The following is a 19,835-nucleotide window of genomic DNA, read 5'->3' on the forward strand; positions in this document are numbered from 1 at the left end:
ATATATGAATTTGGCCGGTGCGGGGGGGGGGGGGGGGGGGGGGGTTGGTGGGGGTGACAGTTCAGCCCATAACACATAATGAGGCAATAGTGAAATAAAAAGAGTGAAAGAAGTATTCACATTTGGAGAGGTGTTAGGCGTGTGGTGTAACTGGAGCCAGATACTCATTTGTCCTTGAAAAAAATCGACACCAGATAAATTCTAAAGTTGAGAAATGAAGAAACAGAAGTATAAGCTTATCACTTAATTTGGAGTAACCCTCAAATTACTAAACGTAAGACTTTGAAAATATGGTTGACTCTAGAAATAGGGACTGGGACGACATAAAGATATAAGCTGGAAACCAGTATTTGAATTTATAAAGTCTTTTGGCCTACTTTTTCAGCTATATGCTAAAGATATGCCAAAAAATAACAGGTAATTAGAAAAAAAAATAGACCTACATCTAGTAAACATAATCAAAAGAAAGGAACTCAAAATATTAGAAACAAGAAAGGGACTAGAAACACAAATACCAAAGAGATTTTTTAACTGTGCACATAACACAAAATATTAATTTAAAATCATGAATATATTTGGGATGTATTATATAAATCACTAAAATTGTCAGATAAAGATTTAGCATATCTGGAGAGACCATTAAAATCAGAAACCATTTAAAGTGATAAAATAATTAACTTTTCAAATTTGTGAGAACAAAGATGCTGTCAAACTTGCATAGAGCAGATAATTTTTATATTTAAAATGTTTCTGAGCACACAAAGAAGAGTAAAACTTTCTTATCTTTTTCTTAAGACACATAGGATAGCTACACAAAAGTACAAGCTAATCACACTAATCAATGGTAAGTTACTACCCCATCAAATTGAGAACTTTATTAAATAAATGATTAAATATGATCAAATAAGCTGTATTTTAGAAATTCAAACTTGGGTCAATACTCATAAATATATTAATATACTTAGCTTATCATACTTGAGATACAAGTTATATTTTATGATCTTGATAGATATAAAGACATATTTAGTAAAATTTAATAAATTTTTTTGAGTAAGGAACACTTCATAACATAAGAATTGAGAAGTACTACTTTTATCTCAATCAACAGTCAACATCTGAATTATAATCCCTCCCCAAATTCTCGTTTACATCAAAAATATTTTTGTGACTGCTTTAGCTTTTATCTTTTAACATTGTTCCAGAAGTTATATCCATTGCAACAAAATAAGAAAAATATTGTAGTAAAAATATTGAGGCTTCCCTGGTGGCGCAGTGGTTGAGAGTCCGCCTGCCGATGCAGGGGACACGGGTTTCGTGCCCTGGTCCAGGAAGATCCCACATGCCACAGAGCGGCTGGGCCCGTGAGCCATGGCTGCTGAGCCTGCGCGTCCGGAGCCTGTGCTCCGCAACGGGAGAGGCCACAACAGTGAGAGGCCCTCATACCGCAAAAAAGAAAAAGAAAAAAAAAAAAAAAAAATATATATATATATATATATAGAACAGGACATAAAATTATTTTTATTTGAATAAGAATTGCAAGAGAATAAATTTAAATGATCTATAAATAATAAGAGCTTTCAGTGATATGTCTATAAGAGGATTTCTAATAATCTAATATAATGATCAGTTATACAGTTTAATAAAGGAAATAATATTTATGACAGCCAAAAATAAAAGAACCAAAGTATGAACTTGAAATGCATAAATATAATACTTATAAAAGAAAACTGCAAAATTTTATCAAGGCGTGTGACTTGTGGAAGGAAAAAGCAAAGTCATGTTTCTAAGTGGGAAAATTCAATATTTTAAATATATACAGTCCCTCGAATTTCACTGAAAAAATTTACAAAATTCCAAGCAAGTCCACTGAGAAATTTGGTGGCAAAATTTGTAGGAGAATAGCACTTCAGTATCACAAATTTTGATAAAGAAAAAAATAACCCATTGGGGTGAAGAGTGGACTTGCACTGCCAGATGTTAATACACATTATAAGGACACAATGAATAAAATTTCATGGTTGTAAAATAAATATAGACTATTCTGTTCTGTTGAATAGGAGGTACAAAAACAGAAAGCGATGTATATTCCTTTATAGTATATAATATTGGGGCAATTCAAATTCAATAAGCACGATTAAACATTAGAAGAAATATAGTCATATTAGCACTCCCTCCAATAAACCTAAATAGATTAAAATTTGTATATAAAAATCTTCAATTATAAATGATTTATAAAGGTAGAGGTAGATGTCTGTACCATGGTATTGGTGTGGGCAAGGAACATAATTTGAATATACCAATCCTCTCACATAAAGAAAGATGGCAACCAGGGTAGAAAGGGAAAAAAATCTATACACAGTTTCCTTAACTAGGTGACAAGATGGACAACAGAATCTACAATGAGAGGGTACATCCCGTCACCAACAGGAACAAGAGTCTCAACACAAGAGTGGTTGGGCTTCCCTGGTGGCGCAGTGGTTGAGAGTCCGCCTGCCGATGCAGGGGACACAGGTTCGTGCCCCGGTCTGGGAAGATCCCACATGCCGCGGAGCGGCTGGGCCCGTGAGCCATGGCCACTGAGCCTGCGCATCCGGAGCCTGTGCTCCGCAACGGGAGAGGCCACAACAGTGAGAGGCCCACATACCGCAAAAAACAAAAACAAAACAAAACAAAAAAAGAGTGGTTGTGTAAGAGAAACAAGAGGAAAAGAAGGATCTTGGATCTAAGAATTAAAAAACCCCAAAATGCACCCAAACAGCACACTTTCAAGGGTCCCCACTCAGAGTAGAGGGTGAGGCAGACCAATCTGAGAACAACTGAAGAAACAATAGATAAAAAGTTGGAGGTTCAGATATTCCAAAGTTCATGGAGTATATGAGGATGTAGGTAACGGTATAAGTGAAGTAAGTGACTTGGGCCTTGGTACTCTTTGAAAGACAGAGCCTAAAAAAAAAAAAAAAACTATTGGGAATAGAATAAAAGTGAACCAGGAGAGGAATTCTAACAGTATGGAAAGAAAGAAGGTTCAAATATTAGGAAAGGAGGAGACCTGAGTAGGAGTGATGTTGACTTAGAACAAGAAATGTATATTTGGTCTTCTGCCTGGTTCTAGTGTAGATTCTAAAACGCTTGGAATTTCCTAAGTAGCGACAAGGTCATAGTTTCTTTTGTCATGTTAATCAGGTGACTTTGGAATGCCCCTAGGTCATCTAAGGGTGGGGGTTGTTTGCCTGTAGAACCAACCCTGTAATTGGAGGTTTGGAATTTTCAGACCCACCACTTGACCTCCTAGGGAGAGGAAAGGGGCTGGAGGTTAAGTCAATTGCCAGTGGTCAATGATTTAATCAATCATGCCTATGTAATGAAGCCTCCATAAAAACCCCAAATGATGGGATTTGGAGAGCTTCTAGGTTGGTAAACATGTGGAGGTGCTGGGAGAGCAGTGGGATCTTGCAGAGATGTCCCCATGTCTTGTCCTATGCATCTCTTTTGTCTGGCTGTTCGTGAGTTACATCCTTTTATAATAAACCAGTAATCTAGTAAGTAAAATGCTTCCCTGAGTTCTGTGAGCCACTCTAGCAAATGAATCCAATCAAACTGGAGGAGGGGGCCTTGGAAAACTCTGATGCATAAGCCAGTTGGTCAGAAGTACAGGTAACCACCCATCTCACACCTGAAGATGGTTGAGGGGCAGTCTTGTAGGAATCAGATTCCTTAACCTGTGGGATATTGATGGTATCTCTGGGTAGATAGTGTCAGAACTGAGTTGAGTTGTAGGACACCCAGCTGGTGTCCTGAGTATTGCGAGCTGGTGTAAGGACCTCCCCTCCCCCAACCTGACTCACATCGAATTGGTGCCAGAACCAATTTAGTAGGTAAATCACAGAATGTCTTCAGGTGGATACGTTGAGAAGCTACATTTTTTTTTTTTTTTTTTTTGCGGTATGTGGGCCTCTCACTGTTGTGGCCTCTCCCGTTGTGGAGCACAGGCTCCGGACGCGCAGGCTCAGCGGCCATGGCTCACGGGCCCAGCCGCTCCGCGGCATGTGGGATCCTCCCGGACCGGGGCACGAACCCGTGTCCCCTGCATCGGCAGGCGAACTCTCAACCACTGCGCCACCAGGGAAGCCCAAAAGGTAGTTTTCTGTTTGTTTGATTGTTTTTCTGCTGAGCTTTTCTCTCAGACTGCTTCCTGCTAGCAGAATATTGGGAGTCCAAGGGGCTCTCATTCTGGGTAATCTTTGTCTGTTAATGTTCCTGCATATATAACTCTCTTAAGAGCTTTGTGGGTTTCTTGTGAATCTCTTTATTCTATTAGAGCACAGCCATAAAAATTTGGTCTAAAGATACAGCCAAGGGTGTGACTGTAAAATCATTAATTTTCTGAAATCTTAAAAAAATATACATATTTTACAGTCACACCCTTGGCTGTATCTTTAGACCAAATTTTCAGAGCAGTGCCCAAGGTTAGATCTTTGTTCAGAAGCCATTTCTTAATTTTGGCACTGTTGTGGCTTGGAAAGGCTGAGAATATTAAAAAACATCAGTTGTTGGCTTCTTTTTTTTTTAATGGTCCATTCCTCAATTTATCTCTCTCCTTTCTCATTTTACTAAATAGCAAGAAGAAAGAGGCTGCCCCACCAACACTTTGCCTGGAAATATTCTTATCTTCATGACAGTTTATTAGGTACATTTTCTAGTTTCTATATAGTTGCAAGAAGCTGTATTGCTAAGTTTCCTTTCACTACATACATAACCAGAATGCTCCTTCCTCCAATTTCCAATAATATTTTTCTCAGTTTTTGTAAGATCTCACTTACAGTGTCCTCAGTCTTCACAATTTGGCAGTGTGTGCAGGTTACTTTATGCTTTCACCAGTATTCTTCTCAAGACCACTGATGGATTCCAAAGCCATTCCCAAATCTTACAGTTTTTGTTTGAGGCAGTACCCAACTTCCACATACCATTTATGCATAACAATAACAAGTCATCCCCAAAATTAGCAGATGAAAATAAGTGTGTCTTCTGTTATTTAGAAACAACTAGTAGCAAGTTAGGTGGCTGGTTCAGACTCTGGGTCTCTCTCTCAAAGTGTCAGCCAGGGTAGAGTCCTTAAAGGCTTCACTGAGGAGAATCCATGTGTGAGGGTACTCACAGCTGTTGGAAAGCCTCAGAAGATCTACCTCCAGGCTGATATACATGGGCCTCTCCACAGGATTGCTTCATATTGTGGCAGCTGGCTTCCCCCAGAGCAAGCAATCCAAAAAAGATCACCCAAGAGAGAAGCCACAGTCTTTTATAACCTAATCTAGGAAGCACACTCCATCACATCTGCCATTCTGTTCACTAGAAGTTAGTAAAAAATTCCAAGCCAGACTCAGAAGGAGGATTACATGGGCCATCGTACCAAGAGTTGGGGATCTTTGGGTCCCGGTTTAGAGACTGTGTACTATAGTGATAAAAGTGTGAATAGTATGCAATTTTTTTGGTAAGTAAAATAGAAATAGGAGCACATATGTGTCTTATATAGTCAAAAAGCAGCAATGGAAACATAAACCCAAAACTAATAAAAGTGGTTTCCTAAAAAGAGAAGTAGAAAGCAGAAGGAAGGGACAGAAATCAAAGCTGTATCTGTCAATGCAACTTGTTTGGTAGGTTTGACTCTGGAAATATGTGAGTATTTCACATAATGAAAGCTCAAAAGAAAAGAAGCAGTCCTTAGATATGGAATCTGTCAACATTAATTTGAATTGGAAATATTTGTAAAAACAGAATTTTTCTCTTTTAAAATATATTTCTAAAAGAAAAGTGTTTCATTTCTTGACAACTGAAAAGCTTAGAATCAGTAGCAAAAATAACACCCTAGTAACCAGATTAATGGGAAATGCATTTCCCATTAAAATGAACAAAGGTTCCCAGAAGAAATAATGGATTCCAGGTCCTGAGTTGGAAATGTACAAGATGAGCCCGGGATATCTTGTGAGTGATCACAGCAAAGCTATTAAGGTTCATGGTTTTTTTGTGATAGAAACACAAAAAATGTCTATTGAAACAGTTCCTTTTGGTCAAGGATGGAGCAATTCAAACAGCAAAAAGAATAAGGACTGTGATGGATTGAAATACATCACATATACAAAACTCTATCTTTGATGATATTTTAAAGGGAGCAGAGTTTCCTTTTTGTGTTTGCTAGAACCCATTCAATATTTCTGAAAAATGGTTGATAAAGGTTGAGAATCAAGCATATTCCCTGCCTTTCTTACAAGGAATCTATTTCAGGGCAATCCTGTAGTTTGCAAAGGAAAGTTTTGTTTTGTAAGAAACGAGCTTATAAATGCAGGAATAAAATCAAATTAGAAAATCAAAATGTTGCAATCCATAATAAAACAATGTATCTAAACAATGGTCATCAGGGGCTGCAAAAACGATTAGGTGGAAGGTTGGAGGAGAATTTTGTAATGTATGGATCAGGATAACAACACTTGATTCCTTTCATCAGTGGGATAGTCAGACATTTTGTTTGCTTTGATGTGATTCAGTAGGATATATACAGCACCTCATCAATTATTCTTGAAAACAAAAAGAAGAATGTACTCAAATGTCTAAGTCACATTACTAGTTTGGGGCTTAGGTGACTAAAATAAATTATGCCATGAGAATACAAGCAACCAACCCAGACCTAGAAGAATTTACATGACAAATTTATATTACATAACCTAGTGTTTTCAAGAGGCTAACAAACAATATAAAAAGAGGGGGAGGGTATTTTGTCATAGACACACACACACACACACACACACACAAATTGCTGTACCAGCAATATAAGAATCAAACAAATATAGGGTAATATTTACATCGTATTAGGGTATTATAAAGACCTACATAAGCATATGAACAAAGGCAAAATCATTCCATAATCTTTAAAAGCCAGAGTTACCAACCTTACCTTATCCTTGGGTATGCCTTAAGATTGTTGCTGAGACAAAATTAATCCCTGACTTCAAACAGCTTACAATCAATTTGTGGAAACCGATTATTATATAAAGGATGGTGGAAGTTAGTGGTCAGGGAAATTATTGTGGACACAAAACCTATCTTGAAATTGTGCCTCTGAAACTGAACATCTCTGAGCCTCAGTTTCCTCATCTATTAAATAGCCAATATCCTTGGGTTGCAAAGAGGACTGAATTGAATAATGTATTTAAAGTATCAGCAAATCTAAAACAGTCTTCACATGAAGAAAAGAAATAACAGCCATGTAGTGTACGAAATAGTAACAAATGTGTGGGCTGGACCACATGCTCCACGTATTTGGAGAAGGGGAATCACACCAAGTTAACAGGGAGTTTACGCAAGTTTTCTGCAAGTATCAGAATTTGAACTCATTCTGAGTGGCAGCCTAAGGAATCTTGCCATGTGATTGGATATGTCTGCCCCGGCACCTGGCCCTCTGCATGGCGGATATCCAAACAAATGCTTGCTAAATAAATGAATGGATAGGAATAGTGTGCTGTTCAGCCAGGTTAGAGTTGCCGTTGGGTTATATGGGCTCTGCATAGAGACTCTTGCTAATGATGGGACCAAAATCACCTTTGGGGCGTCCATTTGGTAGGGTGAGGGGCATGCTACTTTATCCTGCAGGTTTTGATATTTTTCTCGCCTCAATCAAGTAGTTTCCTTTCTCTCTTACTATTGTTATGTTCCCAATAGGGCTAAGAAATTTAAACTGAGAACATGGAAAAATACTGCTCACCAAAATAAGCAGAAATAAACACGATCTTTTGAACTCTTATTAAACATAGACTCTATAAAGAAGTCACTTAGAAAATTTTCAATCATTATACATTATTTTTCTTAATTAGAAACATCCTTACTATGTATTAAATATCCTTCCCTATAGCAAAAATCCATATATTGTCCCCAACCAACATTTAATACTCCCTCATTTTTCCTTGAATCTTATCAAACGGATGTAATTTTTAGATTAAAATTTCTTTACAACAGAGAATAGCCTACTTCTAAATGTCACGCGTTCCTACATAAAGGGGTCAGAGTTCTTCATTGTTTTGTTTTTACGAGTGGAACATTTCCATAAATCATTTGCATCCACCGGTAACTGCTATGGTCTGCATTTCCCCTAGAAGATGAAAAGCCACGAGCCACTTTTAGTCATAGTTAACTAACCCGCGGGCATAAATCACTCCACTCCAGCGCTCACGGCTTCTTCGGGAGAGGACGTCGGAGACCGGGGCCTCGCCTGATTGCTCCAGTCTTTCCAGCAGCAGAGGGATTAGACACATGCGCACGATTGGTCTCTTTGTGTGCACCGGGAAGGGCTTGGCGTCGATTTACAGTTCCTAACCTAACGGGGCAAAGACCTGGAGCGCGAGCGTGCGCTTAGGAATAAAAATGCACTGTAAAACACGGCCATTGAAATAAACAATTGCCTAGCTCCCGTTGGCCTTCTTCCCTGGGAGGATCCCCACCGCCCTTTCCCCGGTGTCCAGCTTGGGCGCGGAGATTAAGAGCCCGGGAATGAGGAGCCGTGGCCTCAGGAATCCCGCACCCGGGAGAGCGTGGCTGGCACAGGGAGCCGGGTGGGAGCGGGACCCAGGGCGCGGGTGGCGGGAGGAGCTCCCCGCCCGAGTCGCGAGTGATGGGGCGCGTCTTCCGAGTATCTTCTAGCCCAGCCACCCCGCGGGCCAGGGGGAGGGAGCCGGGCGGCGAATCGGCCCGCCCCCCCCGTTCCGCCCCTCCCCCCCGCGCTGGGGAGCCGCGATGGTGCACTCCGGCCAGCTGTGCGCCGCCGAGTGAGGCGCCAGCCCGTGGGTGCTACCGGGGGCGGCGGCTGCGCGGAGGGGGCGCCAGCAGCAGGCGGCGGCGGGGGGCGAAGGTGAGGACCGGAACGCGCAGGGCGGGCGCTGTTCGCGGCGCCGGGCCGCGTTCCCCGTCCGCGGTCACCCTGCCACCCAGCTGCGTCCCCGGCGGCGGGAGCTCGGGGGCACCGGGCGGCGGCTGGCGGCGGCCGGCTGGATGCGAGACCTGCGCGGACCCCGTGGCGGACGGCAGCTCTCGACTCGGGGAAGCCGAACGCGCTGGCCATGGCCTCCAACTTTAACGACATAGTCAAGCAGGGCTACGTGAAAATCCGCAGCAGGAAGCTGGGGGTGAGTCGCTCGCTAGGCTTTCTCCTTCCCCTGCGCCCGTTTGGCGCAGCTGGCGATGGGGGGCGGGGCGGGGAGAGGTGACCCACTCGGGGGCAGAGGCAAAGAAGGACCCGGCTCTCCCGCGGACGGCCCGCTTGTTGCTCGGCGGGGCTGGGGGCCCGCACCTGCCTCGGGGGGCTCTGCAGACCCGGCTGAGGGCTCCGGGAGCGCCTGGGTCCCCGTCCTCATGTGCGCGGCGCTGGTTTAGACCCAGACTAAGAAGTCTTGTAGGCGAAAGGGATGGTCAGTTCCGAGATGAATGCGCCCCAGAGGGGGTTTATATTCAGAGCAATCCACAATGCTCTGTTCTCAGGAGTGTGTGCCTTCGGGTACAACTGCTCTGTGTGCAGGACGTGGACACACGCTCTGGTGTGTGTGTGTGTGCGTTTAGAATCACCATTTTCCCCGCTTCCCCAGCCCGCTTCGAAATTCTCTTTTGATGCCTTGCCTGCGCCCCGCGTCCCTGCCAGCGACTGCCGGCGAGTTTCGTGCTCCCTGAGCAGTTGCCCACCGGCAGGCTCCCTGGCCGCGAGTGCGCCCGGACAGGTGGACCGAAGTCCGCGTGCACGCAGGTGTGTGCTCACGGCCGCTGACACGGGAGCGTTCACGACAGAAAAGTTTAGGGAGACCTTCTCTTGGTTTTTTGAAATATGCTCTGCCCGACTTGGGAGAGAAACAGTGTAGACCCCCGAGGGTTTAAAACTTCTCCAGTGACCGGATGAGGAGGTAAGAGGAACGCGTAGACGGCCCTAGAGGACCTGGGAGGTGGGCTGCAGGGAGTGGGAGGGGAGGGCGGGCACCTGGGCCGAGAGACGCCAGAGTGAGCAGACGTGGGGGGACGGTCGGAGCGACGGGCAGAGGTCCCCGCGGGAGCGCGCGCTGGGGGAGTGGGCACCCGAGGCCGGCCTGGGTGGGCCTGTCCAGAACGCGAGGGAAACTCGATCTGGGGGCCAAAGTGCCCGCTTTCCGGATTCCCTGGATGTCCACCTCACGCTACGGAGCTCCGGAATCCTGGGGCAAAGCGGCCTTGAACGAGAACATTCGCTGCCTTCCCTGCTGAATGGATGAATTACTCTAACTTGGAGAGGGAAAGAGAAGGAGGGAGAACTTCGTTATTCTCATTAAAAAGAAAGAAAGAAAGAAAGAAAGAGAAAGAAAATAAATGCTAAACGTATCGTTAGAAAACTAAGGTGGGGTAGAGTCCCTAAAAGAGGAAGGATCACCTCGCACCCAGAAGCCGCTTTGCGCGAGTTGGTGGACACAGGTGTTGGGGGAGGAGGGAGGGGACAGGCAGACTTGCCTTTTTGTGCTGCCCCCGTTGGGTTTCACGTTCGAGATGCAGACTGTACCCCAAGGACACACGGGACCCATTCTCCAACTTCAGCAGACCTGTAGAAGTGGGGAGCACAAACCTGGGTGAGGACAAAGCTCCCCTCGCCCCCGCCTGGCGCCTCGGTGCGCTGCTGCGCGCCCCGCCTGGCGAGAGAGGGCAGACGCGGCGTGCAGACCCTCGGCCGGGTTTCAAGGGCCGCTCCTGGGTAGAAGAATGCGCCTCATTCTTTCCCAGGGAGTGAAGGAAGAACCCTCGTGAAAAGCTGCAGTTGTCCGGCAGGCTGATGGCTTCTCGCGGCCCGGACGTATTGCTCAAATCTGTCACCCTGACAGCCATCGGCCAAGACAGGAGGTTCGGAGCTAGGGCTTGGGGGCGCGGAGGGCGGAGAGGGGGGTAAGAACTGTTCCAGGAACTTGACCTTTGAAGCCCTTTGCTCTCCCACGGGATGCTTGCTCATCATTCTCGCTCTTGCGTCTTCTTGAAATCTCAATTGTGTCTGACACTTCACACGCTATAAGCTAATGGATGATTTAAGTCCCCCGGGGAGATGTGCATCTGCTTCCACAGTCACCGTGTACGTGAAAATCAGACTAAGGAACAGAACGCTGAGAACCCCGCCTTGTGCACTTGGCCTTGGAGTCTATAGGATTCCTCCCCCATCAGAGCTTTCCAGGATTTCATATAATTAAAACTGAATTTGCATCTTAATTATAAGATAGGATCCAGGGAAAGAGCACTGAATGTTTCTTGGGTAACTATGGCATTTACAGCCTTTGAAATGCCCTTTTAGAACACCATACACCGTTTCCCCCCTAAAGATGTGTGCAGATGTTTATTTCATTTCCAAAGCATCTCTTTCCACACCCACTGTTTAGAGCTATGCATGTGTAAAGGACAGCCTTCACAGAAAACAATAAAAGCATGTTTACTTCAGAGTTTGATGTTGAAACAGTTTGCATTGTTTTAATATCAAAATATTAAACTAAATTAACCTTGACTATTTTTGAGAATACTATTTATTTTAAAAAACTTTAGCAACTTTTCTATTCAGAATATGCTAGTATTCAGAAGGGTGAATTCCAATGACAGAACTTCACACAGATGATTCTGTGAAGCTTAATAAGTTAAATGGGTCCCGTAAGATAGTAAAACACTAAGTGAATATCATGTGCCTTAAAAATGAAAATGTATAATCATACCCAAAATCATAGTTATAGGAATTATCTAAGCATTAGATGATAGGAATCAGTTATAGGAATTATCTAAGCATAGTTTTCCTAGTTAATAATACATATTCATAATTTTATGGGCTCAGAACTATGAACTTTTCTAAATAAAAGAATACTTTTAACTCAGAGGATACATAATGGTTCTTTTATGGGTTATGTTCAAAATTAAATTTCACAATAAAAATAATTCTAATTAAATATGCACAGATATTTGATTTAGTATGGGTAGAATGCATGCTTTCAAGAACCAAATTTTATAGTATTCTAAGGGAGAAGAAGGCCTGGTTGTGAGGCCAGTTGTATCAGAGATGAAAATGATGACATGAAAATATATTTTGAGATAAAATATTTAATGTGCCCTTTACTCCTCACAAGTTAGTGCTTATTATTATGCTGAATGAGGGCAGAAAAGCATTTCCTGCCCTCTAGGCAGTAGGGCACCCCTTCCAGAGGTGCTTCCAGGTCAAAGTGTTTGAAAGGGCCCCTGCCCTGTGTCTTTTTACAGAACCTAGTGCTACCTGTTGAGGATAATTCCTTAGCCAAATAGTTGGGTGAAGTAGTAAGTGTTAAACTTTTTTTTTGTTGTTTGCTTTCAAATTTGTCTTGGATCATTAATCAGTTTTTCTTCCATTTAGGAAAATAATTTTGAGAAAAAATAGAATCATCTTCCTGAATTTTACTCTTGTCCTTTAAAAAATATGCTTGTTAAGTCATTATTTATTAATTTATTTTTGGCTGCGTTGGGTCTTCGCTGCAGCACGCGGGCTTTTCTCTAGTTGTGGCGAGTGGGGGCTGCTCTTCATTGCGGTGCGTGGACTTCTCATTGCGGTGACTTCTCATTGCGGAGCACGGGCTCTAGGAGCGCAGGCTTCAGTAGTTGTGGCTCACGGGCTCTAGAGAGCAGGCTCAGTAGTTGTGGCGCAGGGCTTAGTTGCTCCGTGGCATGTGAGATCTTCCCGGACCAGGGATGGAACCCGTGTCCCCAGCATTGACAGGCAGATTCTTAACGACTGCATCACGAGGGAAGTCCCAGTCATTACATTTTTGAAGGTATTAAATCATTAAAAGTATAATGATGACTCTTATAAAGAATCATTTCTTTAAATTCTCTATTAATTTTTCGTTATATTACATTACCATTTCTATAAATATATTGTTTTCCTTTTGCAGGATTTAAAAGCGCTTACTGTAGTTTAGTTCTCACCATCTTATCTGTTGCATGATTTATATTATAATTCACAAGATACCATGGTGGCCAGTATTTTTTTTTTTTAAGAAAAGAGTACTTAAAAACTCTAATAAATATAAAACAAAGCAAATGCTTTTTGGTCAATATTGTTTATCTCTTAGCCTTTATTATCTATTTTTCTTCTGACCTCTAATAGGTTAAATTTAGTCAGCAAGGCATATATTGCAAAATATCCAACCTGTTCTTGGTTTGCAGATAAACTAAGAACACAATTGCTGAAACTGTTACTAACTTTATATGGGGCTTATTGACTCTATAAATGTAGCAAAAGTAAATGCAGCATTATGCAATGATATCACCATATCATCACCATCATTGCCACCAGTGTACAAATTCCAGCCTGCAAATAGTCTACAGTAATTCTGCAGTTTGACTGCTTCTAGACTGTCACATCATTGTTTTCAAGGAATTCTATTCAAATACATCATTGTGAATATTCACAGGCACGTTGTGCATAGACAAGTAGTATTTTATGTAGCTTTTTTTTCTAGTTCTTACTCAAAGTTAGCTGAGAGATTGGATTGGTTTGTGTGGGTATTGAAGGAGTGTCTCAGGATAGGGTGGTATTACATGTGCAACAAATGGTCAAATCGTGGAGCATCTCCTGTTTATCAGGTGGCGTACACTGGGGGTGTGTGTGTGTGTGTGAATATTCCAGAGTCATGTTGTATTAAGTCAAGGTTGTTAACAGTGGATACCTCCTATATCACCACCGCTCATAGTACACTAGGTCAGTAATAATCTCCTTGTCCCCACCTGGCTGTAAGGGAAGCAGGGAAATATAGAGCACAATTTTGGAGTATTTGATGAGCACCAACTTTATGAGCTAATCATCTATTCAGGATTTTCTCTTTTGCATAGTCTCCATTTGTTTTAACAATTATTGTGGATTCATCTATCTCATGCCCTCTCTCCCTCCTTGATTAAAACCTTGAGACACCCCCATACCTGGTTTGATGATTATTTATCTGCTTCTCGTAAACTCTTCTGAATTTTCCTGTCCTTTTACAAACAGCTTTTATCTGATGATGGAAGAGAGTATTTATGAGAGATGTTTTTGAAAATTTATCCCGTTACAGAATCTCCCTCATTAATATGAATGGGAATTTTTGTGGGTGCATTTGCATCGTTTTTGGTCCATAGAGCATTTGAAAATTTCTCTGGTCTCCCAAATCTCTAGAAACTATTTTGTGAAGAGCGATTATATCATGTATGAAATGCATTACCAATTTGCCAAGAATTAGATACAATAAATGTATTTAAGATAAGATATATAAATAACAATAATTCTGACCATTCAAAAGTTCAAAAGAACTTTCAGGATCATTACCTCAGATATGAGTTCTCAATTTAAGTATTTAAGATGTAGAAGTTGTATTGGGTGCCTTTAAATCTTTACCCATTTGTGAATATTGTATATCCTGGGCATTTTGCTTTCTGAAATGGATCCATTATATCCATGGTGATTTATCATTTACCTCTTTCTCATTAAATATGGATTTAGAATGTATAAAAATTTTAATTATTTGAGCTCTCTTTCTCTTTCAGATTTTTATTTATGGTGGCTATTATGTATACATTTAACATGTGTACATACCACTTATTTCTGTATCTATATATATGTCTGCAAAAATCACTTGTTCTTAGAATTTTAGAGTAGAAAATGGTCTTGTATACCTTCTATTCAATCTCTCTATACTAATTTATTTGCAACCGTATGTTTGTGTATATGACATTTTAGCTATTCTAAAGAAATTCTATTATCTGAATTAGTGAGACTTTTTCCTTTTTAAAACATCCCTATGTATGCATATGGACATGCCTGAGTTTCTTTGAATTTTCAAAACTTAAAGCCAAAAGCAAAGACAATAAAAGTAAGCCTAACTGTAAAAACCAAAGCCAGACATTTTGCTGGCTTTGATAGTAAATGATTATGCCCATGCAATACCTGGGGGAAGCCATTAAATCAGGTGTGAGATATAAGAGTTCACATCTCAGTTTTTGACTTGCTAGGTTTACAGATGACTGCTGTCAAGGTGAACTTTAAAAGCTGGCATTCCCTCAGATAACAAAGATTTTACTCAGTACTCAGGGAAATCTTTTAAAGGACGAAAATAGCGTAATCAAACAGTGGTCAACTATCTTTGTAAGTTTTACATTCCCAATTTCCTTAAAAGTATTTCAGAAGTGCTCGATAATGGTTGACATTGGGGATGAGTATAAAATAACATGAGTATAAAATAACATATGTATTTGAAATCGGTGTCATTGTTTTGAAGTATTTTTATTCTAATGTGTTGTTCTATTTGGGTCATAATAAGCCATGTGACTACTACTAAGACTATTGAGTATTCCTATCGTTGGTCTGTTTCTGTTTCCATCCACTTTGTTTTAGACACTGTAGAATTTAAAAAGCAAGCAATACAAATAAAAGCTACCTGTATTCCCACCATCTACAGATCATCTCTAGATTTTGTAAATTTTGAAGTGCTAGTTTAAAGGAAAAAGTAATTTCTACCAATTGAGACAAACTAATTAAAATAAAGTATACTATAGTTTCTTTGCCTTCAGTTTATAGCTTTTGCTTCATTTTACTCACGGTATTTTCTTTATTCTTCAAGCTCTGGGTAACTTGTCCAGAGAGGCCAAGAATTCTAGGTAGAGAACATTTTCGTTAACTTTCTGCATAAATCTCCATTAGTTTTTTTTTTTTTTTTTTAACATCTTTATTGGAGTATAATTGCTTTACAATGGTGGCCATTAGTTTTTATTTTAAGATACAGGGAAGGATTATCTTCTGAGTAATTCATTTTTACATTATAACACTATTTCCCACTGAGAATATTGCACCTGTCGGTCAAACTGGATGGAATAAGGAATGATATTTTGTTATGAGCAGAGAACAGCAATTCATTTAATAAAGAAAACTATTTTCGTGTTATTTGAAATGAATGGTGGTTGTAATCTTTGAACATGTGCAAAGTGCTTTGCCTGCTATTTTACTGACTCCATTGCATAAAGCTTGGCTTAACAGTAAAATGACTTGGAGGACAAATACAGTGAAGTTTGAGACTTTTTAAAAAAATTGATACAGTGAAGTTTGAGACTTTTTAAAAAAAATTGATTAATTAATTTGTTTTTGGCTGCATTGGGTCTTTGTTGCCGTGCTCAGGCTTCTCTTTGTGGTGGCTTCTCTTGTTGCAGAGCACGGGCTCTAGGCACGTGGGCTTCAGTAGTTGTGGCATGCGGGCTCAGTAGTTGTGGCTCATGGGTTCTAGAGCACAAGCTCAGTAGCTCTGGTGCCTGGGCTTAGTTGCTCCATGGCATGATGGGATCTTCCCAGACCAGGGCTCAAACCCATGTCCCCTGCCTTGGCAGGCAGATTCTTAACCACTGTGCCACCAGGGAAGCCCTAATTTGAGACTGTATAATAGTAACATAATCATGTTGCATTGGGTGTACCATGCATCTTACAGCTTATAAAGAATTTTCACGTATATTTTATAATTCTCCCAGCATACTTTTGAAAGTATATTTAGTTTTTAACCCCATTTTATACATAAGCTAAAATTTAAAAGAAGTAAAATGAATCAGCCAGGTCTACAGAGATACAGATTGGGTTTGTATGTGTGAGTGCGTATACTCAAATCTAGGTTTTATAACTTCAAGTTCAGTGTTATATCTACTATGAACAGTTTCCACTTTGCAAAATATGTGGACAGGTAGTAACAGATATGTGTACTATTCGAAGTAAATGTGTTTTCTTTAATTGGTAACATAGTGTAAAGCAAATATTATCATTAACTTAGCCTTAAGCTAACTGTATTGCATATAAAAGTGTGTTTGGCAGGTGGGAGGTGATGGAAATGGGTGAAGGAGGTCAAAAGTACACACTTTCAGTTATTAGATAAATAAGTTCTGAGGATGTAATATATACAATGGTGACTATAGTTAGCAATACTGTATTGTATATTTGAAAGTTGCTAGAAGGGTAGATCTTAACAGTTCTTATCACAAGAAAAAAATTGCAGCTGTGTGAGGTTATGGATGTTAACTAAACTTATTGTGTTGATCAGTTCACAGTATATACATATCAAATCATTAACTTGTATACCTTAAACTTATACAAAGTTATATGTCCATTATGTCTCAAAAAAGAGGGAAAAAAAGAGCTATGTAATGAAAGAATATACGCCACAGTAAGGAGGTTCTGTACAGATATTTCTCCAGGCCACTTGAATGGCCTTGATTTCATTTTCATTGTACCGTCTAAAACTCAGCTAATCTCTTCTTTTACGAAAGGAAAACAGGCTTCAAAAACCTACAGTGTCCTGGTAGAATTTAAAATGTTGTAAAAATATTTAAATCTATTTATTTTACCATTATCTTTATTTATGAAAAGCCATCTTTTGTTTAAGGTTGTCATATAAAAGCTTATGTTTGAATGAACTTAATGAAAAGTGAGTTTATTTAAAGAAAAACACAAGTAAAAAAATAATAAACATTTACTGGGATCTGGCACAAAAGGTGACATAGTTATGCAGCAAAAAGTGTGATTGTGTTACCCTGTTGCTTTAATATCAGGCAGCACTGAAGTATACCCTGAACTCTGAGAGGCTGGGGTGGGTTGTGTGTTTATTTGTGTGGCTTGCTACTCTTAAGTGGCAGGAGTTGAAATAGGTATACCGAAATGATGCTCCTTTTTTTTCCCTTAGTTTCCTTATTTTTCTAAATTGGCTATATGCCTTTGTCACCTACATTTGTAAACTTTTATATAAGATGTATTGCGTGTGTAAACGTGTAGTTAATTTTCTCCTCATGATTTCTTCTTTGTAAATATGAAATTACTTTTCCTGACCATTCACTATCCTTTTGAATATGCATGTATGTGTGTTTGTGTATACGTGTGTACATATGTACACATACATAGATACATGCATATATATAATGTGATATATATGTTATATATTAAATAGAATATGTATATATCTCCAAATGGTCTGTTAGTCCTCATTCATGCTGAATTGTTATCCTTCCTGACTCTGTAAAAGCACCTAGCCCAACTCCAGGAGAAGAAAATGTGCACAAAATGTCTTAGCACACTTTTTAAAATGTAAATTGTTACATGTTCACATTATACTTTATTTGGAAAAAATATTTGATATTAGTCTAAAATTGAAATTTAGTGTATCTTTCAAAAACTATAACTTTTAAAGGGTGGCAACCAGTAAGAGAAAATTCTGTATTTATCTCTGTCTACATAACTCTAGTGAAACTTCTCACATACTATTCAAGAAAAAGAACAAAAACATACTTTTGACATATTTGAACTTGCTTCGAAAACTATGCCTTTTCATTTAACTTACTAGGGAAAAGGAATACATCTCTCTGAGTGCTTTAAGGACCCTTGGGGCTATGCTGTAGAAAGGACCCATGTCATTTTACTGATGCTTTTATAAACTTCATTACACTTTGGAATCTTTAAGTATTAGCTATGTAATTCTTCTAAATAAAAGTACATCCAGTGCCAAATCATGATGTTTAGCTATAAGGTACCAAATTTATGTATAAGTATGAAATGTACTCTTCTATACATTTAAAACATAACAACTGTTTAACGCTCCAAAGGCTACTTAACACTCATACTGTTGCATCCTGATATTTTGCATAATTCTCTACATTACTTAGCCCTCTATTAAAAAAAGATTCTCAATATTTGTGAGGGACTGCATGCTGGAGTCCTTGGGATGGGTGTGGAACGTTGAGGTAAAGGGCCAGAATAAAGGAGCTTGCTCTGTCCTGAGAATCCAGGAAGTCACTGATGTGTTTACAGGAAAGGTTAAATGTTCATTCTCAAGTCAGCAACATCCCTGAATCTCGGGTGTGTAGAAAGGATTGTAGTCAGGTAGGACTTTTGGCAAGGAGACCAAATAGGAGTGGGTGTTAGTATCCAGAAAAGGCACTGGTAATTCTAGTGGCTAGCTCTGATGGAGAATCACCGATGTAGAAGTATTTTTTCCAGCACTGAGAACAAACAATTCTTCAACCTATTATTGTTTGCATTGAGAAGTCAGCTGTCAGTCATATTGCTACCTTTTGAAAAGGATTAGCCTTTTTTTCCTCAGGCTGCTTGTAACTTTCTCTTTTCCTGGTTTTCAGGAGTTTTGCTGTCATATGTGGAGGTGTAGTTTTTATTCTGTTCATTATTTTGGGGTCTATAGTGCTTCTTAATTCCGTTAGCTTGATATCTTCCTGCAGTTCTAAAAAATTATCCACTATTACTCTTTCACATATCAGTTCTGTCCATTTTTTCTCTTCTTCCTTACTCATATGTTAGATCATTTGTACCATATGTCTGTGCCTTTATACCTTTTCTTTTCCCTATTTTTGTGTCTTGAAGATTCAGGATGGATGTTTTCTACTGAAATTTCTTCCAGTTCACTAATTTTCTATTCAGCTGTGAATAATCTACTGTTAACCCTATTCATTATTATCAATTTAAGTAATTTTTTCAGGTCTAGGATTTTCATTTCATTCTAATTTTTAGAATTTCCTATTAAAAATTCTCAGTTTTTATCCTTGGTAGTCTTCAATGCCTTCAGATAGATGATTTTTGTATTTGTCCAGCATTTCTAATCAACAGCAGAAAGGCTGGCCTAAATTACCTGGTCCACCATTAACAGGAATGGAGCAGCCCCAGCTGGTTGAGTTTTATAGTGATTTCTTTGTGAGAGCTAGAGGCCATGTGGTCCTCTGGAACTCCACTGAGAGCCAAGAGGGTCAGCTGTAGCTCTTCCCTAGTAGTGAGACCCTCTCCC

At 40.2% G+C, this 19,835-nt stretch overlaps 1 protein-coding gene across 2 annotated transcripts in view; it reads left to right on the forward strand.

The window, feature by feature from the left end:
* The first annotated feature begins 8,773 nt into the window (after positions 1-8,773).
* The window catches only part of DOK6 (docking protein 6), a 412,918-nt gene continuing 401,856 nt past the window's right edge, over positions 8,774-19,835 (forward strand). For both annotated transcript variants that reach the window (XM_019936445.3, XM_073790812.1), the window contains exon 1: positions 8,774-9,167. In XM_019936445.3, the coding sequence (XP_019792004.1) occupies positions 9,102-9,167 (66 nt within the window). In that variant the 5' untranslated portion in view covers positions 8,774-9,101. The remainder of the gene's footprint in view (positions 9,168-19,835) is intronic.

The sequence above is a fragment of the Tursiops truncatus genome, chromosome 13 (assembly GCF_011762595.2).
Source record: "Tursiops truncatus isolate mTurTru1 chromosome 13, mTurTru1.mat.Y, whole genome shotgun sequence".
Lineage (NCBI taxonomy): Eukaryota > Metazoa > Chordata > Mammalia > Artiodactyla > Delphinidae > Tursiops > Tursiops truncatus.